Source organism: Pithys albifrons, chromosome 2 (genome assembly GCF_047495875.1).
Source record: "Pithys albifrons albifrons isolate INPA30051 chromosome 2, PitAlb_v1, whole genome shotgun sequence".
NCBI classification, from domain to species: Eukaryota; Metazoa; Chordata; class Aves; order Passeriformes; family Thamnophilidae; genus Pithys; species Pithys albifrons.
In genome coordinates, this window is record NC_092459.1 from 15263196 (window position 1) to 15274105 (window position 10910).

The 10910-nt window shown below is 44.6% G+C and overlaps 1 protein-coding gene across 1 annotated transcript; it reads right to left on the reverse strand.

The window, feature by feature from the left end:
- Positions 1-1303: 1303 nt before the first annotated feature.
- On the reverse strand, positions 1304-8873 carry SOX11 (SRY-box transcription factor 11). The gene has a single exon (XM_071548383.1). It carries the CDS (start codon positions 8644-8646, stop codon positions 7435-7437), a length of 1212 nt encoding a protein of 403 aa, XP_071404484.1. The 5' UTR covers positions 8647-8873; the 3' UTR covers positions 1304-7434.
- Between the last annotated feature and the right edge of the window lie 2037 nt (positions 8874-10910).

Genomic DNA, 10910 nt, shown 5'->3' on the forward strand with positions numbered 1-10910 from the left:
ATACCATGAAATGCTCTCAGAGTATTGTTTCAAAACATGCTAAAATACCTTAAAAATGCTTTTTGAAACTTTTTTTTTTATATGTACAGAAAGGATAGTGGTATGGTGGCTGTATATAAAGATTTTATTTCATTGATTTACAATGATCAGTTTGAACTTTTTGTTTACTATAATGTGACATTCAAACCCTTACTTCACATGTTACACATCTCCATTCATACAAAAATATGCTACTACAACAGACTTTTGAAATTATATAGATTGCTTTCACTGTTCCCAGTAGGTCTGATAAGTTAAACAGAAATCCCTTGTCATTCAATAAGTGTTTTTTGGAGAAGGGAGACATTGAGCAAACTGTTGGGATAAGAAAAGAACAGGAATAATGGGTAGAGCTGTGCTCAAGGGTCATATAAAATTATCTAGAAGCTTTTATTTATTGAATTGGCTCTCTTCATGTCTAAAAGTTTTATCAGCTACAGCTGAAGTTGATTAGAATTTTTCTATTATTTCCTGTGTATTAAGAGTAACCAAGCCCCCCAGCAGAAAGGTATTATCAGTTAATATTTTCAACTGCATGTAAACTTGCAAAAGTACAGATGTTAAATACAAGCATGAAATATGTCTTGTATATTTTTGAGATATGGGAATGTATCTATTGGCAGGAGTTCTAGAAGGTTAATTTCAGCAATAGATGGCTTGTATGAATTACAAATTTGAATTTGTAGCAATATAACTCCATCATTTCTATGAAACAATATTTAATATACAACAAATTTGCACCACATAAACACATTAAAAACACCTTTTTATAGTTCCAAGAATTGATTACACGGTTCTCATTAAAACATTTTTGTAACTAGAATCTTAATACAGAATTATTTTTTTCTATGCCAAAATACATTTAGATGGTAAATTGTAGAAAAAGATTCAGAGAGAAAAGGAGTTTGCTGGCATGTAATCCATCTTATTCCAGTCTTCCATGATGAACTCTAAAGCAAAATCAAAAATCTTTGTCATAAAATACTTTATGTTTTTATTCAGATACTTAACCAGGAAAAAAAAAAAAGGAAGTTAATTGGTGTATTCTTTATTTCAGTGATTCTCAGGTGTGCCCAGAACAGCACTTAGTAGACACTACCTTAACCATAACTATCTGAGGGTTTTTTGAAAGACATAGCGTTCCCATTTCAGCTTTAGGTGTCCATAGAATGAAGAGTGGATTCACTATAATAGCTGAACTGCATTTGATAAATGCAATACCAGAAAAAAAAATCCACATAAAACCAGATAGGAAGATTGATCACACAATTTTATTAGAATTTTTTGAACAATTGCATTATGTTGTTCCTTTATTTAAAAACTCTTGCAAAAAAAGACATTGGAGTGGACTGGTTTCAACCCTGAGCATTAACACTGCATATCAAGTACTGTAGTAAAGAAGCTGGTTAAGTTTGTAGCACTAGCACAAGTCACTGATATTAATCCTCTAGGTGATCAGGTTTTTACAAAAAAAATACATAGTTTTCAATAAATAATGCTTAATTTTACAACTTTGATACAGCAATGTCATACACTGTTTTGACACATACTAAACTCTGCATGCTATATAGTCTACTAGAAGACAAAACTTTGCCATGCATTTTCTTTTTCTAGTGCTAGAAAACACTTTGTCCTCCAGTGCATTGCCTCAAGCAGCCTTACCATCTTCCTTCTCTCACAGCAATAGGCCGTGCACTGGCATGCAAAAACCTCAAGAAAAGGTTTCCCCCCCACCATCACTCAGACTTCTAAACAAAAGTACTTTTCAGCTTTTCCCCCAAGACCTGGAGTGGCTATGAAAACTAATTTCATGTGGCCTTGAAAAGTCTTTGAAATTACATACTTTAAAAGTGTCATGCTTGAAAAACTGCTCTAAAACATTCAATTTCCCCCACCTGTGGCCATCATGCAACATCATTGAAATGTTGTAACCATCAAAAGTCCCACACTGGAAAACAAGCCTCCATTTTAAAACAGCCCACCAAAAATTATAAGGAAATAAGAAAAAAAAGAATCACAGCATTTATGTAAAGACTCCAAAACGCCAACATATGTACAAGAGCAAAACCAGATACAAATTGTAAATGAACTAACAATGGCATATAACTCTTCTCCCTGGCTTTGCCAGGAATTGAGGCAAGTTGGTTTTGGAGATAAGCAGGATGATGGAAACAAAAACAAATTGTGACATTGGGAGTTCCCAGATTAATCATTATTACTTGATCAAATTTCTTCAAGCAGAAAATCAATGTCTTGATTTTCCTGGAAGGTGAATTACCATATCTGAAGCCCTATTTAATAATTCAAAATCAAACCTGTTTCTGAACTTACACAAATCTTAGAGGCTTGGAGACCTTGCACTTTTTCATCCTGCAAGATAACACTTCACAGAAAATCCAGATGTTTTAACTAACCACAAAAGAAGAAATTTGATTAATTAATAAGGATTGAAACCTCCATTATCACACTTCCAGGTTGTTGTTCATCATTGAAAACCATTCACCCCTTCTCATCCATATTGCTTTAGGGGTTTCCTTGTATCTACAGAAGTCATTCCTTTTAAATTGCTGTCAATCACAATTGTCTAAGAGTTTTTAAAATATTTCTATCTTTGCACTGGCATAAGTATTGGGTTTTCTAAGAGAATCTTACCCCAAAGAAGGTATTACTTTTATACATGAAATATTATGAACTTTTGTTTCCCTTTTTGTAAGTCATTCTACACTTTCTGCACATTTGTGCTTTATATTGAATATAAAAATAGGTCTTTAAAACTCTATTTACTTTAAACTCACTAAAAAACTACTTGCTTGTGAAATTCTCTTACAAATTCACTGCATCCATGTAGAGAAGATAAAACTAATTAGGCAGTTAATTGGTATAGGTAGTGTGCAAAAAAAAAAAAAGAAAAAACAATCACAGCCTTGGATGTGAGTGAGGGGAAAGGAAAGAAATCAAAGGAATACAACTGTATAGTAAGGAAAATGTAAGGCAACTCATTGTATTAAGTTTTTGTTATTTATTTTTTCCTGGCCATGCTTACAAATGAAGGTTAGGAGGAAACTAAGACACCTATCCTGCCAGCAGCCCTTGTGGCAAAAACTCCCATTAAGCTCAATGAGAATTTTTTTTTAACCAGAGCAGGTTTAAGGCCTTACCAGGCAACAATTGTGAAGATGTAAAATGGAACTTCATGAACTATGTTGAATATCAAACATCTAAAACTTTTATGGCCCTGACTTTGACCCCACACCAGTTTTCCCTTGGTGTAATAACAGAGTTGCACTTTCCTTAAACAGGCATGAGCAAAGAATCATACTGTACACATGCAAATCACATTCAATAGACTTGAAGGTTTCATCTGAACATCAGTGAATGCCTAAAGAGCATGGAGCACTTAAAGGATGCTTGAAATGAGTCTTTTTACCACATTTGTAAAAGACTGCACTTAAAGGAAGAAAATATTTCATAATTGTGACTTTTTAAAATGGAAGAGAATAAAAACATAATAAAAACAAAAGAGGAAAAATGGGAAATTTTAAAAAAATGTTAACTTTTAAAATAAAAAGAAACAGCACATTTGATTAGGTTTTACATTGAATTGACATCCTCAGTGTTAGCAAGAACATTGTTTTCCAACATAAAAAGTTCATTTTTCTCCTTCCTATCACTGAGTCTTATTACAAGTAGAGTAGTACTGTACAGAAACAAATGCAAGGAATGTGGGGAAAAAGGCCATGGGAGATACTAGGCCTGCAACAGGACTGCTCTAGCATGTCAACAAAGATTCCTATATATACAAAAGGAAAAAAAGGAAAGAGAAATAGAAGGTATGAATATTATTAATGATAAAAGCAGAAAAAATCCCAGTAGCTTAGGAGATGCTATTTTCCATGATTAGAAGATTGTTTTTTACTCTCACTGAGATCAGCAAGAGCTTAGGCATTCAACAGCATCAAACTTCAGCACTAACTATGTAGTGGCTCAAACAGAACACTACCTAATTATTTCCTTGAGCAGTATGATACAATAAACTCTAAAATAAAAGCAATTCAACTGTTTGGCCAAAAAAAAAACAAACAAAAAAATGTTTCCCTGCATCATATGCCTTCACTCAAAATATTCCTCTGTTATAGTACTATATATTTCCCATTTAGAAGAAAAGATATACTTTTGAGTGGGTATTATATTCTTTTACTAAAGTAGACCTGTTGCTCTTTTAAAATATGCCTAACTACTCTATACTTGTATCCTTTAAATCAGTTTTCCTTGACTAATATTTTAAATGGTGATTTTAAAAACAGCTTCCAAAAACATATGCAAGTCAATACTTTTGTAGACTGAGACACAGATCTTATTACAATGCAAACTAAATGCAGCCCGTATTTGACCATAATCATTCATAACCCATTGAACATCTGTAAAGTACAAATGTTAATGACACTGCCTATTATCACTTTAATAAACAAGGATGCATATCAGAAGAAAGGGACTGAAAGAACAAGTCAACCCACCCTCATGATAGCTTGAAGAATTACTAAGAGAATTTTGGCTCAGTTTTAAGACTTAGAACCTGATCCAGCTTACTCCATCACCCTAGCCCAAAACCAGATTTTTGATAGCAGGATAGTGAATGGCTAGGCTAGAGCACTTCAGTGTATCTATTTTCTTTCACTCTTTTGCCTTAGAAGAGATAAATGTCATTTGTTTTCAATCTGAATTCTAAGTTATTACATGGAGAACACACTAATCATTTGAGACCAAAAACTGAAAATTCAAGAAACTCTGTTTTATTGAGGACTATCCATTGCCAAGGATATCTTGTATATTGTAATTAAGTTTGTTTTAAAACACAGTTTCTCATAAAGAATTATCACAATGCAAGACATAAATTTGAGTTCCCAGATATGCTATACCTGTTTTCTGATAGCAAAGATTTAGGCCAAACAACTTTTATTTAGAATCATGAGTGTTTTATTATTATTATTAGAAAGAGATCAGATTATATTAATCATTTTACTACCAGTTTAACTAACCTAAAGATATCTCACCACTTAAATGCCTAAGAGTTGTCTTTGATTAAACATAACATGCATGCAGGTTTTAATGTTATGTTTTATTATGCCTTACAAATGCGTATGCAGGATTTTCATTTCAGCAAGTCTGAAAGCCTGTAGCAGTGGTTGCCACCAAAATACCAGCACAGTGAATTGTCCCTGTAAACAGCTGGATCATTAATTAGCGGATAAAAAAAAAGTAGTAATAATTTACCAATGCCTATCAGGTAAAAAAGTAAACTTCTCGAGAAACAAACTTCCACCTCGTGAGTTTGATATTGCCATCAGCAGCTATTTCAGAGAGCGCAGCTGAAATCTGATGGCTCCTAAAGGACAAAAAAAAAAAGCACACTGACAAAGTCTGCTCACCTACGGCCCAAGCTCGTACCCCCCCTCCCGTGCCCTGCCCTGCCCGCCTGCGGCGGCGGGCGGCTGCTCGGGGTGGAGGAGATGCAGCACCGCTATCCCCAGCACCTACACCTCGAGTCTCGCCCAGGCTATTCATCAAAAACGGGAGGGAGAGGAAAAAGCGCAGCGGGGAGAGGACCAGAGACATGACGAGGGAGGGGGAGTCGCGTCCCCGGAGGCGGTGAGAGCGGGCACCCGGCCCCGCCGCGTCCCCCGCCGGAGTCCCCGGCCCTGCAAAGCGGCTGCGGGGGCCGGCGGGGCCGCCCCCGGGAACAGGATTCGTTCCCGGCCGACTGGAGCGGCGCGGGGAAAGCGGCAGAGACGAAAAGACCCGGGGCAAGCCGACCTGCTGCCGCCCGGAGTGGCCCGAGCAAGAGAACCCCGGCCCCGCGGAGCAAAGCCGGTGGGAAACAGGCGACGGGAGAAGAAAAGGAAAAAAAAACAGTCCTGACTCTCCTTCCCCATAGCTCTGATCATGCACAACAGCCTACAGCTACCGCTCCTCCGCGGGCAAGGGGTGACAACAGGCATCTCCAGCGTTACTGCTACAGACACTAATTGCGATACGAGTTTCTATCAGTTCCAGCTGATTTATTAAAATTGTCAAGATACAGACTTTTAGCATAAAAAAAACAGGCTATGATGTTGACAGTGCACAAGTCTGCTTTTGCCATCATTTGCTACAAAATATGCAGATGGTCTGTACTTTAGATTATATTGCACAAAATGAGAAACTTTTAACTATGTGCCTTTTATCTTTTTTCTTTTTTTTTTGCTAAAATCGAGAATCCAGTTTCATACCTTCCATCTGGGGCCCCATCCACATATCACAGCGTATGAGATACATAAAGTCCTACTATAGTACAGTACATATACAATCTTTTAAACTAAGATAACAGCTCTGAGGTCTATATCACCATTTTCAATAAATCTTTACCTACAAATATTGAACAAATCTGAACTATAGCTGTACAAAAAAAGTGTTTGTTTTTTTTTTAACCACAAGGCCTTTAGATGCAAGGATTATTTTTTTAAAATTTTAATCCTTTTAAAACCAGGACGTAACGTACCAACAAACTTGCATGCTAAAAACAGAGAAAAACAAAGAAAATAAAAGGGAAGAAGTGCCTGAAAAGTCTTACTGAAAAAACACAGCAAGAATGTTCCCTTTTCACTGTACAAAAATACGCCTGAAAATATATTAATTTTTAAAAAAGACTGAGGTCTGTTATGTATCAAAAATGTTTCAATACCTTTTTGTACTGAGGTCTAGGCTGTCTGGTATTCAATCAAGGAGGTATAAGGGAACAAGTTACAAAAAAAAAAGTTGGCAAGTAGAAATCACATTTGTAAAACCATAAACAATTTGATCTGAAAAGTAAACTCTGATCTTAAGTCAGTTCAGTTATTTGTAAGCGTTTGTACAGTCTGCATTTTTTCAAGCTCCCTGCAGCTTTAAGAATCGGATGCATAGAAGACATCAGTTTTCTCCCTCCAAAAAAAGTTGCAATGGTCCCTTTCAGAAAAAAAAAATAAAAAAAATCAGAACAGTTCTTTAAGATCTCTCACGGGAAAAAAAAATCCACAAACCCCCTTGAGTAACAGTTGTGCTGCCACAAGACTTCTTTGCAGACCATCTTCCAGACTTCAATCAGAGACCGACAAGCTTCAAACAGCGCCTTCTGTATCATTTTTCCCCCAGTCCCATTTGCCTTTGCTGTTGTTGTTGTGACCACCAAACGGAATAAAAATTCAGAAACACAAAAATAATAATTAAAAAAAAATAAAATCACAACTCCCGGGCTCGGAACTAACTTCGAGATTTTTTTTAAAAGAAAACAAGACTTTTTTTATCATTATCATGATCATCAGCATCATCATCGCCGGCGTCGCGCCGCTCCAGCTCCGCCGCTCTCACCGCCGCCCCCGCTCAGTACGTGAACACCAGGTCGGAGAAGTTCGCCTCCAGCCAGTCGCCCGCGATCATCTCGCTCAGCTCCGGGGTGCAGTAGTCGGGGAACTCGAAATGGGAGCCGAGGCTGCCCTCGCTGAAGGAGTCCAGGTCCTTGTCCACCAGCGAGAGGGAGAGGTTGCCGGCGGCAGCACCCGCCCCCAGCTCAGCGGCGGCGTGGCCGTGCTGGGAGAAGTTGAGACTGAGGTCGAAAAGCAGGTCGTCCGCCTCCTCGCTGCCGGCCGACGAGGTGGAGATGGACCGGGAGGAGGCCGGGGAGAGGCCGGGCGGCTGCTGCTGAGGCGGCGGGCCCTGCTTGGTGATGTTCTTGAAGCTGTAGTAGAGTCTGCTGCCGCCGCCCGCCGCCGCGGCGCCGCCCCGCACCTCCTCGTACAGGCTGGCCCCCTCGGTGGACTCCGCCGAGGAGCTCAAGGTAGGGCTGGCCGGCACTTTGGCCACGTTGTACCGCCGCAGCTGCTGCGGCCCCGGTTCCTCGTCCTCGTCCTCGTCCTCCGCCTCCTGCTTGATCCGCAGCTGCAGCTCGTCCTCATCCTCCTCCTCATCCTCCTCCTCGTCCATGAAGACGCACTTGACCGTCTTGCTGCTCACTTTCAGGGTGCCAAAGACGTACTCGTCTCCCGCGTAGTCCCCGTGGTGGGCGGTTTTGGCTCCCGGCTTGGGGGGCGAGGAGCCGGAGGAGGCTTTCAGCTTGCTGCACTTCTTGCTAGAGCTCTTGGCGCTCTTGTTGCCGCCGCTGCTGGCGGGCGCGTTTTTCTCGGGACTTTGGCTGGCGTTGGGCTTGGCCGACGGGTCCATTTTGGGCTTTTTCCTGGGCCGGTACTTGTAGTCGGGGTAATCGGCCATGTGCTTCAGTCGCAGCCTCTCCGCCTCCCGGATGAAAGGGATCTTCTCGCTGTCCTTCAGCATTTTCCACCGCTTGCCCAGGCGCTTGGAGATCTCGGCGTTGTGCATGTCTGGGGACTGCTCCATGATTTTTCTCCGCTCGATCTTGGACCACACCATGAACGCGTTCATCGGTCTCTTTATGTGCCCCGACGCCGTTTTGCACCAGTCCGGGTCGCTCTCGTCCAAAGCGACGGGACTGCAAGCCATGAACTCGCCCTCTTCGGTGTCCATCGCTTCCCGGGGCAAATTGCTCTCCGTCTCCGTACTCTCCGCCTGCTGCACCATGGTGGGCTCTCGCCGAGGCGCTGCTCCCCTCCGAGCCAACAAAGCCGCTCCGCCACCTCCCACCGCCGCACCTTGCCCGTGCTGCGCGTCGCGCCGAGCCGCTGTGCCGGCGGCGCTGAGGCGGCCCCGCGGGTGCGGGCGGGGGCTCCGGTGCTGCCCCGCGGCGGGGCCGGGTCGGGCGCGGCTGGGCTGGTGCGCTGGGCGCGCGCTGTGCCCGTGCCCCGGCCTCGCGCGCCGCCCGCCCTGCCGCGCGCGGTGCCGCCCCGCGAAACTCCGGGCTCCGCGCGCCGCGCGTTATCAGCTCCTCATATGGGTGACATCACTCCTGCCGCCGGCCAATGGCGGCGCTCGGCCTCGCCCGCCGCCACGCCCCCCCCCGCGGCGCGCGGACACACCCCCGCGCGGGGGGCGGGAGGAGGTGCTGCCGCTCGCTCTCCGACTCTCTCGGCGCCCGGGCGGGCGTCCCTGCGCTGCCCTCCCCTCTTCTTCACTTCCCTCCCCTCCCCTCCGCCCGGGAGTCGGAGGCGCTGCCGCGGGGCCCTTCGCCCGCTGTCCGCTGCCGCCGGGCACGCAGCCACGCGGGGCGGCGGCGGCTCCCCCGCGTCCCGCTGCGTCCGGAGGCCGCGGAGCGCCGCGCGGCTCAGCCGGCAGGGGGCGCTGGCGCTCCGCGGCCGGCTCAGCGACGGCACCTCGGGCGGGAGCGCCGGGACTGGCCCCGCCGGAGCGGCCCTGCCACGGGTGCCCGGGTTGCCCTGGCCGGGGCACGGTGTGCTCCGCGGCTCGCACAGCACCTCAGCCGGGCCCCTGAGCTCCCGAAGGAGCGCTCCAGGCGCCTTGGCTCCCTGTCCTCCCAGGGCTTGTTTCGGTAGCGAACGGGGCTGCGAGGCCGCAGGGCGGCAGAGCCTGGCGCGTTCCCGGTTGCCTGCGGATGCTAACGGTGCCTTGGCGGTGCCGGCCCGCTGTTCGGCGGTGCCCGGGGCAGGGGTAGGTCCCCTGGTCTCCCGGGGAAGGCGGGGGCTGCCCGCGGGAGCGACGTGAGCATCGTCGCACCCACCGGGAGGCATTTACCGCGTGCTGTGGGCAGGGGATAAAGGCGTCTTCTCCGAGGTGAAAACTTGCAGAAAACATCAAACAGGGCTGATTATCTGTTTGTTTGTTTTCCCGGAATCATCGAGTTATTCAAGACCGCCGTAGCGGATCCACCTATTCCGGATAATCCCATGTTTGGTTTTATGGCAGAATTTATGAAATCCAAAGAAGCTGGTGCTGTATTACACACTTGTGGTCATTCTGATTGCAAACTGTATGCTGAAAATGAATTCACATACTGTTTTTGGGTCCGTTTGTGTCTTTCCAGCTGCCATTTGCAATTATTAGAAAAAGATAAGTTTAGTAAGTTTTGCGATGGGTGGATGGATACAGACAGGATGGCAGTGAGAGGAATGAGCCAGGGCACAGCCTCACCTCTGCCAGAGCACACATCCCATGAATTGGTGCTAACAGGGCATCAGGTCCTGGTACATCATCCTCTAATTATCACAGTGGTTCATTTCAGATCACAGCAAAATTACTGTGTTTGGGTGATGTGACTGTGATATCATAGGGCTGCAGAGTGACTAGAGCTCTTACAGGAAGACAAAAAAAAATAGAGTCATACACCACTTTTAGCTTATGGATACTTAGGGCTACCGAGTATCATCTGCACTTGTCAGGAGTCAGGAGGAGTTTGAAGATTACTTATGAGGCAGATACATATTGTCATGTGACTTCCCCTGCCTGACCCCAACTGGGTGCACGGAGTAGAGGGAAGGAAAAGGGCAGAGCTGAAGAAGGCTCAGTTACTTCATCGTAAAGATGAATTTTGAAAAATAGTGCTCTACCTGCCAGTGAGTGCCCCCAGCAATGATTTGTTGCCACCCTTTTCGCTCCTTGTGATTGCACCTCGTGGTACATCCAGCTCCACAGTAATGCTCATCATTTGAGAGACAGGAAATAAAAGGGAAAATTTTACCGGCAGGGTTCTTGGCCTGTCATAAAATGTTAAAATTTAGGGAAACCACATGAGGAGAGGGTGCAGTACCTTCATGAGGGAGTGCTTGAATTCGTGTCGCAGCTGTGGTCAGCTGTGGTCTCTCCAAGGAGGGCTGTTGGCAGGACAGGACATTCCTTCCAAGAGGGCTGTGAGTTTAGCACTTCCTGCTCCTTCCATTTGAGGAGTGACTCAAATTGGGCACACTGTAGAGGTGTCTGTGTTGCAAAGGTTT

Excerpts from the sequence above, each read along its gene's own strand:
- SOX11 (XM_071548383.1), bottom strand. The coding sequence starts at position 8,646 with ATGGTGCAGCAGGCGGAGAGTACGGAGACGGAGAGCAATTTGCCCCGG.